Source organism: Brassica napus, chromosome A1, assembly GCF_020379485.1.
Source record: "Brassica napus cultivar Da-Ae chromosome A1, Da-Ae, whole genome shotgun sequence".
Classification (NCBI taxonomy): Eukaryota; Viridiplantae; Streptophyta; class Magnoliopsida; order Brassicales; family Brassicaceae; genus Brassica; species Brassica napus.
The window spans coordinates 6,236,585-6,257,270 of record NC_063434.1 but is presented as its reverse complement, the minus strand read 5'-3'; the positions used below and the strand labels follow the sequence as shown (position 1 = coordinate 6,257,270).

The 20,686-nt window shown below is 36.3% G+C and overlaps 6 protein-coding genes across 9 annotated transcripts; 2 read left to right on the top strand and 4 right to left on the bottom strand.

Moving 5' to 3' along the window:
* The first annotated feature begins 1,851 nt into the window (after nt 1-1,851).
* Nucleotides 1,852-3,705, top strand: LOC106438386 (pentatricopeptide repeat-containing protein At4g21190-like). 2 transcript variants are annotated; one of them, XM_013879523.3, is made up of 6 exons: nt 1,852-2,023; nt 2,169-2,262; nt 2,337-2,435; nt 2,525-2,668; nt 2,758-2,970; nt 3,058-3,705. In XM_013879523.3, exons 2-6 carry the CDS (start codon nt 2,173-2,175, stop codon nt 3,412-3,414), a joined length of 903 nt encoding a protein of 300 aa, XP_013734977.1. In that variant the 5' UTR covers nt 1,852-2,023; nt 2,169-2,172; the 3' UTR covers nt 3,415-3,705. The 2 variants fall into 2 exon arrangements, with proteins under 2 accessions (XP_013734977.1, XP_022570190.1); XM_022714469.2 differs by having other exon boundaries at nt 1,920-2,023; nt 2,127-2,262.
* Nucleotides 3,588-6,933, bottom strand: LOC106440317 (dnaJ protein ERDJ2B). Of its 2 annotated transcripts, none has more exons than XM_013881958.3 (9): nt 6,798-6,933; nt 6,208-6,423; nt 6,024-6,119; nt 5,817-5,937; nt 5,631-5,737; nt 5,080-5,475; nt 4,877-4,996; nt 4,655-4,741; nt 3,588-4,583 (listed from the first exon to the last, which is right to left on the bottom strand). In XM_013881958.3, exons 2-9 carry the CDS (start codon nt 6,391-6,393, stop codon nt 3,702-3,704), a joined length of 1,995 nt encoding a protein of 664 aa, XP_013737412.1. In that variant the 5' UTR covers nt 6,394-6,423; nt 6,798-6,933; the 3' UTR covers nt 3,588-3,701. The 2 variants fall into 2 exon arrangements, with proteins under 2 accessions (XP_013737412.1, XP_013737419.1); XM_013881965.2 differs by having other exon boundaries at nt 6,719-6,857.
* Nucleotides 6,934-7,215: 282 nt separating this feature from the next.
* On the top strand, nt 7,216-8,959 carry LOC106440332 (pentatricopeptide repeat-containing protein At4g21170-like). The gene has a single exon (XM_013881975.3). It carries the CDS (start codon nt 7,216-7,218, stop codon nt 8,935-8,937), a length of 1,722 nt encoding a protein of 573 aa, XP_013737429.2. The 3' UTR covers nt 8,938-8,959.
* LOC106440349 (ADP-ribosylation factor GTPase-activating protein AGD12-like) lies at nt 8,881-11,345 on the bottom strand. 2 transcript variants are annotated; one of them, XM_013882003.3, is made up of 9 exons: nt 11,217-11,345; nt 10,730-10,807; nt 10,534-10,615; nt 10,359-10,434; nt 9,987-10,150; nt 9,822-9,909; nt 9,598-9,720; nt 9,386-9,481; nt 8,881-9,309 (listed from the first exon to the last, which is right to left on the bottom strand). In XM_013882003.3, the coding sequence occupies exons 2-9, from the start codon at nt 10,767-10,769 to the stop codon at nt 9,028-9,030; spliced, it is 951 nt and encodes a 316-aa protein (XP_013737457.2). In that variant the 5' UTR covers nt 10,770-10,807; nt 11,217-11,345; the 3' UTR covers nt 8,881-9,027. The 2 variants fall into 2 exon arrangements, with proteins under 2 accessions (XP_013737457.2, XP_013737449.2); XM_013881995.3 differs by having other exon boundaries at nt 11,089-11,266.
* Nucleotides 11,346-12,093: 748 nt separating this feature from the next.
* On the bottom strand, nt 12,094-14,593 carry LOC106438361 (ADP-ribosylation factor GTPase-activating protein AGD12-like). Its single transcript, XM_013879493.3, has 9 exons — nt 14,435-14,593; nt 14,103-14,181; nt 13,890-13,971; nt 13,721-13,796; nt 13,388-13,551; nt 13,215-13,302; nt 13,016-13,138; nt 12,815-12,910; nt 12,094-12,715 (listed from the first exon to the last, which is right to left on the bottom strand). The coding sequence occupies exons 2-9, from the start codon at nt 14,140-14,142 to the stop codon at nt 12,416-12,418; spliced, it is 969 nt and encodes a 322-aa protein (XP_013734947.2). The 5' UTR covers nt 14,143-14,181; nt 14,435-14,593; the 3' UTR covers nt 12,094-12,415.
* Nucleotides 14,594-14,792: 199 nt separating this feature from the next.
* Nucleotides 14,793-20,122, bottom strand: LOC106438353 (dolichyl-diphosphooligosaccharide--protein glycosyltransferase subunit 2). Its single transcript, XM_048740250.1, has 20 exons — nt 19,916-20,122; nt 19,637-19,784; nt 19,308-19,503; nt 19,129-19,218; nt 18,859-18,921; nt 18,580-18,649; nt 18,362-18,426; nt 18,023-18,077; nt 17,797-17,903; nt 17,600-17,715; nt 17,141-17,210; nt 16,717-16,821; nt 16,521-16,610; nt 16,292-16,440; nt 16,068-16,179; nt 15,916-15,999; nt 15,707-15,787; nt 15,402-15,626; nt 15,206-15,328; nt 14,793-15,081 (listed from the first exon to the last, which is right to left on the bottom strand). Exons 2-20 carry the CDS (start codon nt 19,780-19,782, stop codon nt 14,965-14,967), a joined length of 2,064 nt encoding a protein of 687 aa, XP_048596207.1. The 5' UTR covers nt 19,783-19,784; nt 19,916-20,122; the 3' UTR covers nt 14,793-14,964.
* Nucleotides 20,123-20,686: the final 564 nt, after the last annotated feature.

Below are 20,686 nucleotides of genomic sequence, written 5' to 3'. Positions count from 1 at the left end.
AGATTGAGGACTTCTAAGCCATCCGCATCAAGAAGCTTTCGATTTTTTGAAACTTTTTGAAAATTAAATATAAATACATGTGGTTTTAGTTAAGATACTCTTATTAATGATGCTATAATGTTAAACTAGATTTTGACCCGCGCTTAAAAAGCACGGGTTTATTTTTTGAATTTAATAATTTTTTATATAAATTTTTATATAAGATAGTTTATAAGTTTGGCCATATTATTCGGAACCGAATAATCAACCCGTACCAAATTTAAAAAATGAAACCAAACTTGAACCAAAATTTATAAATAATCGAACATATCATATATCTCTAGAACCGAGATAAATAGATACCTGAATTTTTAAAATACAAATTATATACCTACAAAGATTAATTATATGTAATTTCTAAATAACCAAATATCTTAAATATACTATTTATAAGCTGAATTATCCAATAAAAACAAATTACTCAAACATTTTTTTTTCAAATATTAAAAAATATCTTAATAAGTCCTCAACATTCAGTCTAATTTTCCACTAAAAGGTATCAAAACACCAATAAGTGGTATCCACAGTCAAACCAGTAAACGCAGTCACCATATATAATCTAGTTTCAATTTAATAAAAATCTATTATTTAAAATCCTTTAAAATCTAAAATCCATATTAACTCGTGAATCTATATCAGATGACATGGTAAAAATCTAAAATAACATGATAATATTTTTTAAAATTTGTTCAAATTTCTCATATAAATTTTACTAAGATATAAAATTGAATAAACTACATTTTTTATGTTATACATTCTAGTTTATAGGTTTTATAATGACTCTATTAAGATTAAATTTTTGAGTTTTAGAAATAAAATTATTATTAAGTTGAGTATAGTTGAGTTACCTATAAATGTTAAAAATAAATAATATATTTTATTTAATCATAAAAAACATTCTAAAAATGCTATAATTTCCTGAGAAAATATATATACAAAACCCTTTCTCCTAATAAACCCAGTTGTAAAAGATTTTCATCACAAAAATAACCTAGGAAGGTTTTCAAAGAAAAAACTATAATTTTGAAAAATAATTAAGCTTGTTGTTGTACTGTGAAGTATTTCTCTAATCGTAATTGGAAGTTAATATGTTTTGACCGTCGAATGGTATCATGTTTTTAACTTTTTGTTAACCGTACTTGCATCATGTTTTTATGTTAGTTTGGGTCATAAAACATTTAATATGAATTAAAAGTATGGTATTGTTCAGACTTTAATTACCAATAAATCCAAATGTTTTTATAGTAACTGCTTTTGTTAAAGAAAAATGATCGTGGATTGTATGATTATTAAATCAGTTATAAAATAATCTATTTTTAATAGATTTAGTGGCACAAAAGTAATATTCCAAAGAAAAATAGAGGTAAAATATATCAATGATTTTGAATTAATAATATTGATGTATAAATCTTTGGTGTATTATAGTAAGTTAAGTATTAAATAAGAGCATTGACTATTTTATAGTTAGAGAAATATAAGGTAATTGATTAGTGTATAGTTAGAGAAATATAGAGTGAGACCAAAAAAATAGTTAAGTCTAGTGAATAGGTCCAACAACTTTTCATAAGTATATTTTTTGGGATTCCTTCCCTTTTAATAGTATAGATAGGAAATTTTTTCTTCAAATAAAAACTTGGATGCCTCTGATATGTTAAGATATTTCCGTTAAGTATCTTAGTGAAAACTTGACTAAAAAAATTAGTTAAGATACTCTCATTAATTTAATGATGCTACGATGTTAATGTTTCTTCAAATAATAAATTGGTTAAATGGGTCTATTCAAACTTTCGGGTTAATGGGCCTTTTCCATTAGTCCAAAAACGCAGCGTTTCGTATGTTTCTGGATGAGGATTTCCGACAGACATCAGAGAGGGAACTTGGAAGGACAGAGGAGATAGAGTGAGAAGCGCAAATATCAGAGAGACAGCGAAGAAAAAGAAGAAGAATCATCTTCACTCTTTGCCTAACTGTGACGAATCCAAAGGTATCTTCAACACTACGTGTTTTGATTCACTACATAACTTTGTGGTTAAAGTTAGTTTCTTGTGTGTTTTCATTCTGTTATGAACTGTTGTTGGCTGATAAAGGAACAAGCTTTGAAATTTTGGAGTTCTTCTTCTTGTCCTCAGGAGGATGCTTAGCTTGAGATATTCACTACCGTATCTTCTTCCTCAAACAAAGGAATCAACTAAACTCTTCTCCAAGAAGCCTAACAATGTTGTGGTTAGTATGCATTATCTTGTAATAGTTATCTTCTTACCTTCTTTTCTTAATGTCTGAACTCAATCAATCTTCAGGTTTGTGCGGCTAGAGGTCCAAGACCTCGATCTCCTCGAGTATGGAAAACAAGGAAGAGAATTGGAAGTATCTCCAAGGCTGCCAAGATGATTGCTTGTGTAATACTACTCTCTTTTGACACTCTTCATATGTCTCTTGTGTTCTGCAGTCATCTTTTGGAGTCAATGTTGAGTTTTGTCATCTGCAGATAAAAGAATTGTCGAATGTTAAAGAAGAAGTCTACGGAGCGCTTGATTCGTTCATTGCCTGGGAGTTAGAGTTCCCTCTTGTTATAGTCAAGAAGGCTTTAGCTGTTCTTGAAGATGAAAGAGGGTGGAAGAAGATTATTCAGGTAAAGCAAGAAGGAGCTGTTTCTTTGTTTTGTTCTGGAAACGATGTAGTTAGGTGAATAAAGAAAAGTTTTGTTTTGGATTGTGTTAGGTGACAAAATGGATGCTGAGTAAAGGCCAAGGAAGAACAATGGGGACTTACTTCTCGTTACTAAACGCTCTAGCAGAAGATAACCGGCTCGACGAAGCTGAGGAGCTCTGGAACAAACTGTTCATGGAGCATTTAGAAGGAACTCCAAGAAAGTTCTTCAACAAAATGATCTCTATCTATTACAAGAGAGACATGCACCACAAGCTCTTCGAGGTAAAGTATAAAAAGCCTTCTTACTTTAGGATAGGTTGATGATGTCTGGAAGTAATGAAATAGCAATTCTTGGTTTTTTTTAATCAGGTTTTTGCTGACATGGAGGAGCTTGGAGTGAAACCGAATACTGCGATTGTGAATATGGTTGGGAAAGTGTTTTTGAAACTTGGGATGGATGATAAGTACGAGAAGCTGATGAAGAAGTATCCTCCACCGCAGTGGGAGTTCAGATATATCAAAGGAAGACGCGTTAAGGTCAAGGCAAAGCAGCTTAATGAGCTAAGCGAAGGTGAAGGAGGCTTAAGCAGCGATGAAGACAAGATTGAGAGTAAATCTGAATTGTTGTCAGATGAGGAAGCAAACCAAGATGAAGAGGAAGAAGAAGGTTTGGAGGCGAATCAAAGACAGATTGGAACATCTAGAGAACCCTGTCTTGATCATTAGGACTTTTCTTGAGCCTTTGAGATTGTATGTACTGTTGGATCATGCATGGAAAAGAGATTGAGAGCCAAAGTTCTTCAATGAAGCGCTTAGGTTACTGACTGAAAACATGACCCAAAACGTTTGACCTTTTGAGGTAAAGAGCTTGGGAAAAGTTAAAACAGGACACCAACTAATGTCAAAACGATAAAGAAACTCAGCAAAGAATCTTTTAGAGTATCATCACTGTGTAAAGCTTTGAAGCAAAAAACAATTGTATTAAAGATCATGAGATAACTCTTTTTTGTTATTCAATCTTCATCTGATCCAGACTCTTCAGAACTCGATTCCTTCTTGTTTACTTTCTTCTTTGAACCCTTCTTCTTGTCTTCCTCGTCCTCACTGTATTCACTTTCATAATCCTCCTCTTCAAGCTCATCTTCTTCATCCTCATCCTCCATACCTTCTTCTGCAGCCTCACCCTCCACATCACGTGTTCTTTTCAGAACCTCCACTTTCAGTGATGTCTTCTGGTCACAACCAATCCAAGCATCGCTCAGGCAGAAGCAAGTCAAGTTATAAGTACCTTCTGCAGGTGCCAAGAGTCTCCCCATCACCAATCTAGACCCGCTTTTAACCTTCTCAACAGCTTCTTCAACTGCTTTATTCTTTGCCTCAACGCTTGCTCCTAAACTCTCCATCGTCTCACTAACAGCAAGCGAAGCAGTGCTTATAGCTTCAGCTTCATCCATGAAACTAACCTTCTGAAAGAACCAGACGTTGTTTGAATCCGCAAGAATAACCCAAAAGCTCTCCTCCTTGTGGAAAGGGAAGTGAGGCGAGTGAGGAACAGCTCCTACGAGTCCATTGGGACGTTTCAGAGTGATCCAAGCTTGAACCGTCGTCACGTCGCCTTCTTGAATACCTTCTTCCCCTGCTGTTTTGCAAGTGACTTCTATTTTCAGAGAAGGTATCATTTCCAACACCTTCTCCACGTCTGCAACATCGCTTTCAGACAAACCAGCAACCTCCTTAAGAACTTTAGAACGTTCTTCTAAGCTTAGTTCTTGAAACTCTTTGAATGATCCAACCTGCAACGCTATCTTTTTGGCGATAGTTTCATTGAAATGAGGGAGTTGCAAGAAAGGAGCAGTGTCTTCTGAAGATGACTTCCTCGCACTAAGAGGAACAGCCTGCAATCAAACAACAACATTAACAACATTGCGACTCTATTGAGATAAAGAACTAAAAGAAAGCTTATTACCTGAACAATGCATTGAGATAGCTCTATGACTCCGAGTGCAGGACTTAACCATCCATGCCCTTGTTCATTGTGGGGTATAACTGCCATCTGCAAGAAACAATATCATAAAGTTTAGCATTTAGTTTCTTCTGATGATAGATATAGAGTTTCAGGTCATCATCATCAACTTTGTAACAAGCTTTATTTTATCAGATAACAATGTGCTAATAAAAGAAACAAGACCTTCATTAAATCTTCAAGTAGACGAGGTGCAAACTCTAGCACACGCCTGAAATCACTTTGCAGAGCTGGAGACAAAACAGCTGATTCACGAGTTAACTGTTTATGTATCAAAAGCTCAGCCTGTTACACAAAACAAAAGAGTTAGCATCTTTTCAAAAATGTATCCAACACTTTGTGTTATAACGTCTCAAAAGTAAACCAACCTTGATAACTGCAGGGTCCTGTTTCCAAAACTTAGCTTCATCTTGCTTCATTTTCTTAGGATCCAGACTTAGCTCGCTCTTGACAGACGCAAAGAGTTGCTTCAGAGATTCATCATCGGTTTTACGGACTGGAATCTCTGTGTACTCAGCTGCTTTGATGAAAACGTCCATGACTTTGCTTGTAGTCAAAGAGGGTTTCATTAACTCATAATACGCTTGACGAGTCTGAAGCTTGACGTAGTTTCCAGTATACTTTGATGATCTCCAGAGGTAGATGGAGGCGACCACTAGCGGCAAGAGAATACATAAACCAACTGTAAACAGCAACAGTAGCCCACCAGATTCTCCGTTTAAGTCTAGAATAAACTGAGGGAGAGCAATTCCTAGTTTATAACCCTGCATCAATCACATTTGCAAGAGTCTTAGTTTTCAATATGCGACAAGAAAGACTAATGTTCATTCGCATTTGTTTCATTGAAGGGAACACACTCTTATAACATGTAAAGAGGTAAACAAAACATTGAGAATACTTTGTATATCATTATTATTACCTGTCTGCCATCAGGATGACCATACTTCTCAAAGTTTTCACGAGACAACGGGTCAGTCAAAGCTTGGTACGCTTTAGCTATTGACTCCACAAAGTATTTGGTGGCCTCTGTATAGTTTAACAATACAACAAATCAGCAACAAGCACCGAGAACAAATATGTAGTGAACCAAAAGGGAAGTAACAACCTGGATCTGGATTTTTATCAGGATGGTACTGGATAGAGAGCTTTCTATATGCTTTCTTGATTTGTGAATCTGACGCACCAGATTCCAATCCAAGTATACTGAACGGTTCAAAGAGTTGGCTCTGTAATATTCACACCAAGAAAATTCATTAAGCAAAAAAAAAAGAAAGGAAATCTCGGATTTTAAATCAAGAAGAGAGAACGTTACCTCACGGCTGATGTTCTTAGTGTAATAGATCAAGAAGATCATTACAAACCAGAGAAGCACAACCGTCAAGTTGCTACATGAAGTAAAGCTAGAGACCTGCAGAAGAGAGAAGCCAGCAAGTTAAAAAAAGAGGTTAAATCATTATCCAAGAGAGTTAATGGGAGAAAGGAAAAAAAAAACTAACTCTTTGAGAAAGGGATCTCTTGTACTTCCCTGAACGATCACAGTCAAGACACTGACAATGTATGCTCCTTTGTTTCTTGGAAAAAGCGCGGCTTAGCTTCACGAATGTATAAGGCACCAATGGAATTGCTATGATTGTTAGAATGAAAATGGGAAATAACACGCCATTCTCTTCTGATTCTACCATCTTTTGACCCTTTAGATCAGATCAGAGAACCTGCAGGTAAAAAGACTAGTTTTTATAATGTGATGGCATCTAAGGAACAGAGAGAGAGAGAGAGAGGGACACAAAAGTCATGTGCTATTAGTATTGGATGAAATGAAATCAATCATCGCATCATTTGCTTTCAATCTGATGATTGCTATAACCATTTTATCTTTAATATTCATATGCTGGACCAACATGATCGATCACAAGTCAAATTTGATCCAAAAGGAACAATCTTTAAAACATTACATCCACTAAAAAGATAAAAGAAATCAAGAGGATACAAAAGCAAAACATGATTCACCAGCAAAATCTATGCGTTACAAAGAAGAACACGGATGAAAATTGCATGTCAGGAAAATCTTCTTCTTTTTTTGGTTTACCTCGATCGAGTCTCAGTAACTGAGGAAGAAAGAGAACTTTTTGATTATAGAATCGGATTGCGAAACTGAAAAAAGACAAAAGAACAAGAGTGAGGTTTATCAAAAAGAGGGAAGGAGATGATGAATCATCAAGACCAATGAAAACTCGACATCTGGCAATGATTGAGTCTCATTATATGTAGTTAGTTTAGGAAATTGAGTAATGAGATTTGACTGTATTAATTAGTAAAGATCCAAAGGACAAACAAACTATGACTTGTGTTTGGGGGATAGATCGTCTCATAATCGCGTTGAAAGTTCACTCCTTTGTGTTTGGTAATAAAGTTTGGTCCTTTTAAGTTACTTTTGTCAGCAAAGGTTGTCTCTTGACGGAACTTAGTTAAACCCTTTAGTGCTAATGTGAGAACTAAGCAACTAAATGGTTCTTCTCCACAAAAGCATTGGACTCTTCAAACGATTCTCGACATCCTCTGCTTCCGACTGGAAAACCCAACTGACTCTGTTCCGATCAGCCACCGAGATCTCTTCGATCCTCTTACAACGACGCAACTGGGACACTCATCTCCGCTATGTCAAGTCCAAGCTCCCAAAAGCAACACTCACACCGCCTCTCTTCCTCCATATCCTCCGCGAGACTCGGAACTCTCCCAAAACCGCTCTCGAGTTCTTCGACTGGGCCAAAACCCATCTCCGGTTCGAACCCGATCTCAAGTCTCACTGTCGAGTCATCGAAGTTGCTGCTGAGTCAGGTCTGTTAGAACGAGCAGAAGCCCTCCTGCGTCCTCTCGTTGAAACGAACTCTGTGGCAATACTCGTGGGATCGATGCAACGTTGGTTTGAAGGTGAAGAAGGTTCACTCTCTATCTCACTTAGCTTAGCTATTGAGTGTTATTCCTTAAAGGGTAGTTACCAGAACGGCTTGGAAGTGTTTAGTTCGATGAGAAGGTTGAGACTTTCGCCTTCGGTTAACGCTTACAACTCTCTTCTTGATTCTCTCGTCAAAGAGAAACGCTTTAGAGCGGCTTTGTGTTTGTACAATGCAATGATTCGAAACGGTGTCGTCTCCGATGGGTTCACTTACGATTTGGTAGCTCAGGTTCTGTGTGAACACGGGAAACACAAGAGTGTTGTTAAGTTGATGGCAACGGGTGTTGAAAGCTGCAAGATTTACACCAATCTTGTGGAGTGTTACAGCAGAAACGGTGAGTTTGATGAGGTGTTTAATGTCATTCGTGAGATGGATGAAAAGAATCTGAAGCTGAGTTTCTCTTCTTACGGATGCGTGTTGGATGATGTCTGCAGATTGGGAGACGCTGAGTTGATCGATAAGGTTCTTGTTTTAATGGTGGAGAAAGATGATTCGATTGTGAATGATCAGATCATCGAAAGGCTCTGCGATATGGGGAAAACGTTTGCCTCTGAGATGCTTTTCCGTAGAGCTTGTGATGCTGGAACGGTGCGTGATCAGACATACGGTTGTGTGTTGAAAGCTCTGTCTAGAAATGGGAGAACAAAAGAAGCTGTTGATGTTTACCGTTTGATTTGTCGGAGAGGTGTTTCTTTACTTGATGAGAGTTGTTATAACGAGTTCGCAAATGCTCTTTGTATAGATCATGATGACTCAGAGGAAGAACATGAGTTGCTTGTAGATGTTATAAAGCGCGGTTTCGTCCCTTGTACACAAAAGTTATCAGAAGTTTTAGCAGCAATGTGTAGGAAAAGAAAATGGAACCAAGCAGAGAAGCTTCTTGATTCTGTCATGGAAATGGAAGTTTACTTCGACTCCTTTTCCTGCGGGTTGCTGATGGAGCGTTACTGCAGAACGGGGAAGCTGGAGAAAGCGATGGAACTACATGAGAAGATAAAGAAGATTAAAGGAAGCTTGGATGTGAATGCTTATAACGCGGTTCTTGATAGGCTTATGATGAGGCAAAGAACTATGGTGGAAGAAGCTGTTGGAGTGTTTGAGTACATGAAAGAGATGTATACAATGAACAGCAAGAGTTTTGCAATCATGATTCACGGGCTGTGTCGTGTGAAGGAGATGAAGAAAGCTATGAGGTATCATGATGAAATGTTGAAGTTGGGGTTGAAACCTGATTTAGCTTCTTATAAACGTCTTATCTTAGGTTTCAAATGAAACATTTGGATTGTGCACAAAAGCAATGAATCAAACCACAAAAGCAATGACACTCAAACACATATGTTTAGTGAGCCTCTTGTTATATATTTATTGGTCAAGAGGCAGCCACTCAAGTTCTAGTTCTAATTCACCAGACTCAACATTCTGAAGCTGGATGTGAACCTCTTGTTTCACTTTCCCATCTACAATGTTGATGATGCTGTCCTCTATAAGAGCATTGTCGCACGATTTAAGCCATTTACCAATCTGCATATCTCCAAACATTTCAGGGTCTCCAAAAGCCATTACAGATGTAATCAGAGGTTGGATATCAATCCCAGCTTCTCCCATTATGTCATCAGCAGAAAATGTGTCATAATCAAACACTTGCTGCCAAAAAAAAACTTCAATTGAATATTTCATTAAAAGCAGAATCTGAATTGGATGTTTAGGCCAAGCTTTTTACCAATTTCACTGAGCCATAGTCATGAGGGACATATAGCATGAGTTCCTCGTTCCAGACCGGGTTTAAGTTGCTCTTCATTACAGTAGATTGTGCAGTCTGGTAATACAATGAAATACATCAGCAAATGAACAACCACTAGAACAATGTTAAAAACATATTAAGACCAAAACCTTTCAAGAATCCACAAAGTATTAAGTTGGTTTTACTTTTACCTGTTGTCCGAGAGTCAAGACAACATAAGCATCGCTTGTCCTCATATCTCGGACAGCTAGATTGGTTCCTTTTTTAAGAGTCACCTTCAACAATCCAATGAACTCAACCATGCCTTCAAGATGCTGCCGTTTTTTTTTCAAGTGTTGTTAAAACACCATGAATCAAAAGACTGAGAGCAATGTCCCAAGTTCATAGAGTGTTTTACTGGGAAAGAAGATTTTACCGGCTGTTGTGATGATGATGAATTTGGACCCTTCACGGATGTGATCCTCAAGCTTGGTTTAAGATACTCTTGGTGCTCATATTTTGACCTGACATTTAAGATTTTGAGGGACATAAGAGATTCCACTAAACAACACTATTTGTGGGAGGTTTTAGCAAAACCTACCTGATAAACCGCATACGTTGGTCATGGCTCGCATCAGGTCCAGGCTTAGAGACACCATCAGGTATAAATGCCTCGTATATTGAATTGGCAGAGGCATTTCCTCCAATTTCAATCATTGAATCCACTTCATCATCTGACCATTCATCCAATGTCACAGACAAGACCTGCAAAACACCACCATATAGGATCAATAAACTTGCAAAAGATTCTTGTCAAGAAGAGTAAGTTAAAGCAAATATGATTGTACAAGAGTAAACGCTATTCCTAACGATCATGTTACTTAAGTGTAACATCTCAACACGAGCATGTAAGCATCTTAGTGCGATCCACAAAGGTCTAAACATAGAAGGAGAAGCAAAGAGTGATCACCACCTTTGAGATATGAGTGCCAAGGCTTCTGTGCACACCACAACATTTTAAGCATATGAACACTCCGATATTAGCTGACCTGTAGTGATTCAATTACTGATTACACAACCAAGATTTGGTATACAGATGCAGTTACATTGCTAAGGGTATGTTGGAAGGGTTATGAGAAATGACTTACGCCCAGTTAGGATCTGGAGCGCCACAATCAGCGCAGATTCGGTTATCAGACTGAGTTAAAAGATCTCTTATTCTCCTCTTACCTGTGAATCAAGAGAGTGAATCATTCTCAGCTTATAAAGAATCCTATAAACCTCACACCATTGACACCACAAAGTCTTTTGTGAAGTTTATGAACACACACAAAAACTATATACCTGAGCTATTATTCCCATGTCCGGATGCAGAATAACTCATTGCTCTTCTCAAAAGCTAGCAATCGTTCAAACACAATCCTACACAGAACAAAGGAAACACCAATCACGCACAACAATATTAGAAAGAAAAAAAGAAAAATTATCATGATTCTTAAGGAGATCAGAACTCTGCTTTGCAAATTTCAAAACCAAACATTTTGGAGAAACCACGACCACAGGATCACCAAGAAGAACATATCCTTTTCAATACCAGTACAGAAAGGGATAAACCCAAGTGAAAATCATCCGTATCAAAGAGATTCATCGAGAGACAACAATAAATGGATCTTTATCTATTCCTGAAACCATTTACAACTTACAGAGAATGAAACTCAAACTTGACGATGCACACAATCGATGAAGAAGAAAGATTATGCAAAGGACTGAGAAGAATGTGTACGGTTTGGAACAAGGAGATATAGATTGGATTTGAACGGTCTTTTATTACCATTTACCAATGACGGGTGAGAGAAAGTGATATGAACCTTGTTTAACTACAACATGCTGCTAGGCTGCTCTCTTTTAACTTTATCGTTGAACTTGTAAAGTTTGGAAGTCGTCGTACTAACGTATGCCAAATACATTTCCTTATAGTTGTCATTGACTAAGTTCTGGTTTCCTTTTTTCTCATTTAATTATAGGGCAATTATTTTAAATAGACTATTTTAAAATTTTGATCAAAATAAACTACAAATTGGAAAATGATCAAAATGTTTCATTTAATAAATAAAAAGACCCTAATACCCAAGATATATATATATATATATATATAACCTTTTTTAAAAAAATAATAATAAATTTTTTATAGTTTTAAATTATATGTTTTCAAATTCGAATTTTTTTTATAATTTTTTTTAATTTTTTTCGAATTTTTTTTTTATTTTCAAATTTTCTTTTTGTAATTCGAAAATACTTTTTGAAACTATTTTTTAAATTTTTTTTTTCAAATTTTTATATTTTTTTTTTATTTTATAAAATTTTAAATTTCAATCCCAAATCTCACCGCTTAACTATAAACTTTAAAGTTTGGATTAGTTCACCCTACGGATATAAATGTATATTTAGCTTTTTAATTAAACATTTTGGTCATTTTGATCCTTAAAATATATATCTGTGACATAAACTTTTTTAGCGTTATCATATGGTATTTTCCTTTAATAATATCTATGATCTAATATTTGTTTCATCAAGTTTTAGTTTTGTTCGGTTTATTTGATAGTGTTAGCGATAATTACGAAAGTCATTTGATCTAACAAAGCTAATTAGTTCTTGTGATTTGGATGTCAGATATGGTTTAACGAAAAAGGTAAAGAAAGCAACTCTTCTTCTTGATAACTTTTTAAGACTAAACTGAAACTCTGTAATCTTTTGGAATTGTCTTATTACCATAATCTATATAAGTCACTGCTACAAAACTGAAATAAGAAGCCTCTCCATGGAGACACATGATCCATATAAGATCCACCATAGTGATGAATATTCAAGCAGATTTCAACTTGTTCGATGCTGCTGCTAGGTGAGACAGTGTTCTGTGTCCAACGAACAAAAGAAACACTCCCAACAAAGATAGTGCCTTTAGAGTCGTGAACAGATCCAACTGCAGGACGTAAAGGAAATAAAAAAAAGACATTATCATTACGATGAGCTTTAGATTCTTTTATGCAATGAATGGTCTTGACGCAGCCACTCAAGTTCTAGTTCTAATTCACCAGACTCGACATTCTGAAGCTTGATGTGAACCTCTTGCTTCACTTTCCCATCTGCAATGTTGATGATGCTGTCCTCTATAAGAGCATTGTCGCGCGATTTAAGCCATTTACCAATCTGCATATCTCCAAACATTTCAGGGTCTCCAAAAGCCATTGCGGATGTGATCAGAGGTTGGATATCAATGTCAGCTTCTCCCATTATGTCATCACCAGAGAATGCGTCATAATCAAACACTTGCTGCACAAATTCAGCAAGAAAAAAAAAATTAAGAACTTATATTAAATATTCATTAAAAGTAGAATCTGATTTGGATGGTTTTAGTCCAAGCTTTTTTACCAACTTCACTGAGCCATAGTCATGAGGAACAGAGAGCATGAGTTCCTCGTTCCAAACCGGGTTTAAGTTGCTCTTCATTACAGTTGATTTTGCAGTCTGGTAATATGACAAAATACATCAGCAAATGAGATAACCATAACAGCCACAACAACAATGGTGAGAAAGACAAGAGTTCACAAAGTATTCAGTTGGTGGTTTTACCTGTTGTCCGAGAGTCAACACAACATAAGAATCGCTTGTCCTCGTATCTCGGACAGCTAGATTGGTTCCTTTTTTAAGAGTCACCTTCAACAATCCAATAAACTCAACCATTCCTTCAAGATGCTGCCACCATGATATCAAAAGACTGAGAGCAATGTCCAAGTTCATAGAGTTTTTTTTACTGGAAAGAAGATTTTACCGGCTGTTGTGATGATGATGAATTTGATCCCTTCACGGATGTGATCCTCAAGCTTGGTTTTAGAAACTCTTGGTGTTCATATTTTGACCTGACATTTAAGATTTGAGGACATAGAGATTTTAATAAAATGTTAATGATAATATTTGGTTATAAGGGTTTTAGCAAAGCTTTACCTGATAAACTGCATACGTTGGTCATGACTAGCATCAGGTCCAGGCTTAGAGACACCATCAGGTATAAATGCCTCGTAAACTGAATTTGCAGAGGCATTTCCTCCAATTTCAATCATTGAATCCACTTCATCATCTGACCATTCATCCAATGTCACAGATAAGACCTGCAAAACACCCACCCTTATGCTATCAGTAAACTTGTCAAGAAGACTTGGTGAAAGCAAATATGATTGTACAAGAGTAAACTCTATTCCTAACGATTGTTACTTATTTACATATATAATGAAAGTGTAACATCTCCACGTAAAGGGAGAAGCAAAGAGTCATTACAACCTTTGAGATATGAGTACCAAGGCTTCTGTGCACACCGCAACATTTCAAGCATATGAACACTCCGATATTTGCTGACCTGTAATAGTACAATTTAACCAAGATTTGGTACACGGATGCAGCTACATTGCTAACGGTATGAATGTTGGAAGCGTTACGAGAAAGGACTTACGCCCAGTTAGGATCTGGAGCGCTACAATCAGCGCAGACTCGGTTATCAGATTGAGTTAAAAGATCACTTATTCTCCTTTTACCTGTGAAGCAAGAGGGTGAATCATTCTCAACCTCACACCACAAAAACTTTTGTGAAGTTTATGAACACACACACAAAAAAAAACTCATATTCCTTAAGAGTAATGATTGATAAAGCAAACCAGCAATATACCTGAGCTATTCTTTCCTTGTCCGGCTGCAGAATAACTCATTGCTCTTCTCAAAAGCTAGCAATCGTTCAAACACGATCCCTACACAGAACAAAAGATATACCAATCACGCACAATAATGTTAGACAAAGAAAAATCAAAAGTTTCATGATTCTTAAAAAGATCAAAACTCTGATTTCAAGAACCAAACATTTTGGAGAAACCACGACCACAGAACCACCAAGAAGAAGAACATATCTTTTTTTTCAATACCAGATAGAGAAAGAGATCCAAAATAACCGAGAGACCACAATAAATGAATCTTTATCTATTCCTGAAACCATTAACAACTTACAGAATGAAAGTCAAACTTGACGATGCACACAATCACTGAAGAAGAGAGATTATGCAAAGGAATAAGCAGCGTATGTACGGAATTGGAATAGGGAGATATAGATTAGATTTGAACGTGTCTTATTGCCAATCAGGGGAGAGAGAGAGAGATATGAATGTTCTTACACAAACTTTTCAGATGAAGTAGCAATAAATATTAGATTATTTACAGATGACATACATGCTGCTCTCTTTTACTTTTAGTTTATTGAACTGTAAATTTTGAAAGTCATAAGCCTGCCAGTCTATATTTCCCTTATAGTTATATCGTTGACTTTCCTTTATTCTTTTCATCAATATGGTTAAACGAAAAAGGTAAGGAAAGGAACTCTTCTTGATCACTTTTTAAGACTAAACTGAAACTCTGTAATCTTTTGGAATTGTCTTATTACCATAATCTATATAAGTTACTGCTACAAAACTGAATACGAAACTGCTCCATAGAGACATAGGAACCATAAAAGATCCATCATAGTGATGAATATATATCCTTCAAGCAGATTTCAGCTTGTTCGATGCTGCTGCGAGGTGAGACAGTGTTCTGTGTCCGACGAACAACAGAAACACTCCCAGCAAAGACAGTGCCTTTAGAGTCGTGAACAGATCCAACTGCATGATGCAAAGGAAAAACAAAAAAGGGTATTTTTAATTATGATGAGGAGCTATAGATTTTTTTGAATATGCAACGGTCTTTATTATAAACTTAAAACAAGAACCGGTTTTGAGAACTTGCCTTCACCCAGAAGAGCACGTAGAGAAGCAGAACAGCTCCAATGCCGCCATGGAAAAGTAAAGCCGATGTTGCAGCCCCAACAGACGATGGGAAGCTCTTTATGTTCACTCCCAACCGTGTAAGCTGAAACACACAATATTTAGAAGTTGCGAAAAATGTTGTTTCTGAATCTATTTACAAGCGAAAGAAGACTGACCCCTATCAAGAAGCCGATGAATGGGAGAACTATAAGACCCAAGAAAACTAGTGAAAGCTGCTTTGCGGGAAGCTTTTCTGGAACCCTGAAGATGTGTGATATCTCAGCTTTTGGCACATATCTTGAGTAAGGATCAGTAGGCTGGAGAGGAGGACGAGCCGCCTTCTCTGGACGTTCTGGTAGGTCTAGTTCGATGTGGCCAATATTACTCAATAAAGAGTTCTCCTGGAGAAATGAAAGGACAAAATATCATTGTTCAAAGTTTCGGAAAATAACTGCGTTGGACCTGAAAGAACAGTACTTACCATGGAAGCATCTCCAATAGTTAGCTGGATCTCATATTTACCAGAAAGGTAGTAAAGCTTCTCAACCAATCCAAGAAAATCCTGAAGGGTAAAAAATAACATCAATCATTAGTACTGCAATTAAAACGTCGTTGCACGTAGAAAAATGAAGATATGTAAAAGATTCTTTTTGGCAAAAGCCATTCAAGATGTAGTTTAAGGAACTTAACTAGAACTAATTCAGACTTCTTTCCAGAAGTTTTCACGAGAAAGATATGCTCGACCTGTGACTCATGTTTCAGCTTGAGAAATGCCTGCATGGAAGTAAACAAGTCAAGGAAGCGAACAGAGAATAATCATTATGAATCGGGAAGGAACAAACCTGGTGTGGCTTAAACACATGGCCAAGTGGAGTAGTTAACTGTAATGACAGGCGCAGCTTTTGGAGATGGTTTGCTGATAATGATACTGCTTCATCTTTAGTTAAATCTAGCCTACAATAGTTGTAAAGGAAAATCAAGTAACAAAATGATGATAAGCACAACAAAAAATTGCGAAAAAGTATATTTTGAAACCAACAATGGTACAAAGATACAGGTGACATACTTTTTCTGAGATTCAACGCTCCCAACGTCACTGTCAAGTACAGCAATTTCTGCATTCTCAATGGTAATAGCTCCTGTGGCGGATATAGGCACTTTTGTTTGAGCTTCGGTTATGTATACTTTTTCATTTGCCGACTCATCTACCAAAATCTACAAAAAACGAAGCTTATCATGTTCTTAACATACATTGTATATGAAGTCTGTGTGATATATACCGACAAGAGCAATACCTCAAATACAAATGTATACTTTCCAACATCAAAGTTCTTAGGAAAGGATTCCAAGAAGTACGTTGCACTTTCAGCGTCAAACTTAAGCTCCTGTACACCCAAAAATGTAATGGAAACATGTAAACAGGCTTAATGCAGAGAAAAAGGACGATTTACTAATGTGGGCTCAAATAGTCAGAGAAGCTCCATTATTTACCTGGTTGTTAATTACAGAAGAACCCTTTGATCCAGAACTTAGAGCTTGTGCGAGCTTTACACTAAGAGCTGGTGCCTTAGAACCGAATACAGTGCTAACTTTAACCTAGTTCCAGATAAAGAGAATAAAATATAAAACCAATATCCAAAAAGATAACTTACGAAGGGTCAACTAGACTGAGTCATTATCGAGTAAGAGAATCCATGCAAGCATCCAATTCTATGAGATTGAGCAATCTCTACCAACTAAATATCCAACATCTAACCGATATAGCCAGAAAATCTAGACTTAAGACTGCCACGACAAGAAGTACTACTATTCAACAGGGAATTGTATGAAAAACATAAGGGAAAAAACAGAAAATAAAGAAATTAACATCTCAAACTATGCCAGTCACATCTTGATGAAAGTTTTGATGGCATACCTTCAGAGGTTCTTTCTTTGTCAACGAAATGACAGTAGATGGAAGAGACAAGATGAGTGGAACGGAGAACCTGAAATCATAGAAAACGGCCATAAACACACATTATTGCTCCCATGGAATGACAATTTCAGAGGAAAGAGCATATTCAATGAGCAACTGATTGAAATTTAGCAAATGTTCAAGCTTTTAAACTTCTAATCTTCTCTACAGATATCATTTATGCCTATCATTTTGCTAAAAATTCTAGGATAGAGAACTACAAGCCCTTCAGAACATTTTTTACATGTAAAGGGAAACAGTTTTCGTCTATCAAAAGCAACTATTAGCATGAAAGAACGGAAGTAACAGTAAGTCCTAGTGTCACTAAACTCAATTCAAGGTTACTGAAAGCTCTTCTAAGATGTGTGCTGAAATAAATCAGAAGGAAATTGCATAGGGAGGGCATGAAAGTAGCATTACCTGTTGTCTTCCAAACAAGCTAGTGCATCTATTTGGTTGAAGAAATCTTTGGCATCACCAGGAATTCCAACACCAAGAAAGAACTTGGCCAAACCAACTATCTTATCACCTGGAAGCTGCATGAGAGAATAGGAGAAGGTGAGTTATCAATACATATTAAAAAATACAGGATACAAAGAAATATGGTTACTACATACGTTCAATCCTGTGGATTCTGAAGCTGCAAATGACTTGAGCCCTCTAATTACTGATGCAGTTGTTGATATTGGGCCTTCACTTTCATCGAAGTAAAATGTCCCATCGTCTATACGATCAAAAAATAATAATCAACACCAGAAATGCAAATCTAAACTGAACAAACTATGAATTGCCTGAAAAAATTGTCATGCATATACATAATATAGCAAGTAGTTTACTGCATACCATATTTTTGAATACTGTCAAAAAGCTTCGTGATACTCGTCTTCAAAGTCTGGATCTACGAGACGACAAAGAAGATGATGATATAATCACACAAGTAATAACAACAAACTAACAGATAAAATGGCAAAAGAATATAACCAGATTAAAAAGTAAGATACACATGCATAATTTACGACTTGGAAGTTAAAATCATTAAAAGACAGTTGTCTATTTAGTTATTTAGTTATTCAGAGATTCCAGAACCCAAAGAAAATCAGTACTAAGATATTTTAGTGATGTCTCATTAAAATATATATTCCCAGGAAATCAGTAGTATAGTACACCATAGATTTCACTTACCAAGGAGTTATCAATCTCTGAAGGTGCTAATGAAATCACTCCAGCAAGCGTTTCGAAGGCTAAGCCTGAAGGAAAAAAAATCTTATGTTTAGAAGAACGTAAATAAGAAAAAACAGAGCAAAGGAAGTAAGCCGTTAACGGTGTAATAATCTAAAAGGTTCATTATTAAAGTTTAGCATCGTGAAGTAGGAAGGGTTAATCAAGTAAGAAATACTTACCAGCAGCAAAGGTGCTTGATTCCGGATTGTTGGAGCTGTACCGCCACCTTCCATCACTCTGGCTTAGAGCCTGATACAAATTTACTACATGAGCCAAATATTACTCGGAAACTAATCTTAGTATGTAATATAGTAACTGGATATCCGTAACAAGTCTGCGCTATATACACTTCTACCAGAATCTACAACTGATAGTTCAAAAAGACAGTGTATAATGTAACATCTGATAGTTCAACACCAACAACAACTACAAATTAGGTATGCTAAACAAGTTCAAACCTTAATCGAGCGGAAAACGGTTTCGGCATCTCCAAGACTTATATCGGTTCCAGAAAATTGCTCCTGCATATGGAAAAGCGAGGTCAAGCCTGGACTCAACAAGGAGGAAAAACAAGCAATGGAGTGGAATAAAATAAAATCATCACGATCACATATATTCGCAAAAAATATTTGTATACTTCCAAGTAATAAGCAAAAAATTAAGAAGTGGTATACGGAAAAAGTAGTCAGCCCCATTCAAGTAGTTCATCAAAAGTCAAGTCGTATTACCTTAACGAGCACCAAGCCTCTGACAGAATAGTAAAAGTCAAGCAATAACTTAGCATCTTTAACGCCAGTTTGAAGTTTAGAGACAATATCCTTCAAAAGAAAAACAGATGAAGTTACTCTAGCCGCTTCATAGGTAAAAAAGACCTTTGTGGTAGTACTAGGAGGAGACAACTGTTTACCTTAGGAACATCTTCTCCAGACTTACATTTGAGAATCCCATTAACGCTCAAAGCATAGAATACATCCTTAAGAGTAGAAGAAGAAGGCGACGCAAGAACTTTAACAACATTCTCACAAGTCGCCGAGCTCAGATCAGACTTTTTATCAATCCCAAGAATCTCCAAAGTCTTTAATGCTTCATATGCCTCCTCCAAGCTAATTATAACCAAAACCAAACAAGAATCATATACTACTAAATAAACAAGTCGTGAGCTTTAACGAACGACCAAAGACATAAACATGTGAAGAAAAACTAAATCAAAGTGTGTATTTTTCTCGAGAAACCAACCTCTTGTAGGATCCATCGACTGGTACGAAGACATCGAGAGCCGCGGATCGGTGAGAGTCTGAGATGGGCTGAAACACTGAAGCTGCACCGCAAATTGCTGCGGCGAGAATCAAAACTACAAATCGAGCGAGACCTCCGGCCATCATTACTGTATCAGAAACAAACAAACAAACTAAATAAAAATAACCCCAAACAAATCACTGCATTCACGACGGAGAGATCGTAAAGCTTAATCTTTTACAGATCAAAGTAGATCTGTATAGGGTAAAGGAAGTTTACCAGCAGGTGGGCGAGTCTCAGTAGTCAACGGAGACTGAGGTTTGGGGACGCGTGAGATCGATCTATGGCTTTTTGAACCAAAGGAAGACCAAGACGAAGGCTAAAAAAAATTAATGAGTGTGGAGGAGGAGGAGCTTGATGACAGTACCTGATAAGACCAATTTGCCCTCGCTTTCAGCTTAAATTACACTCCTACTATTATAAGTTCACAGCGTCTGTTAAGGTTCAAAAAATAAACAAAGCAGAAGAGGTTAGGCCCATTTTTAGAGTGTTACTATTGATGTTGGTCACTGGTTTTTCTAATGGGCTTGTTACTTTCTTTCACCTAGAACAATGTTGTACTATCTTTCCTTCTTTTTTATTTTTGGTCGAAAGACTAATAATTCTGTTGTCATGATCATGAATTACACGTTCTTACTAGTTGGGTATAAACTAGTTAAGCCACCCAGTGAACATGATAATTTCAAAAGATATATATATAAAAACAAATAGAAAACTAAAATTATTAAAAACATTTAGTTATATATCTTCTAGAAGTCATAGAATGATTTTAACAATTTTTTTTTCTATCTGTTATATACATAAACAGATAGAAAACTAAAATTATTAAAAAACATTCTATGACTTCCATAAGAAATATAACTAGATGAAAGGAAACTAAATTGTTCAAAACCTTCTCTGCAATCTCCCAAAGTCACACTTTTTATTAGTTTATTAATTTAAAGGACTATGAAGATAAATCTCTGAAATTTTTTGATTAAAAATACTCTT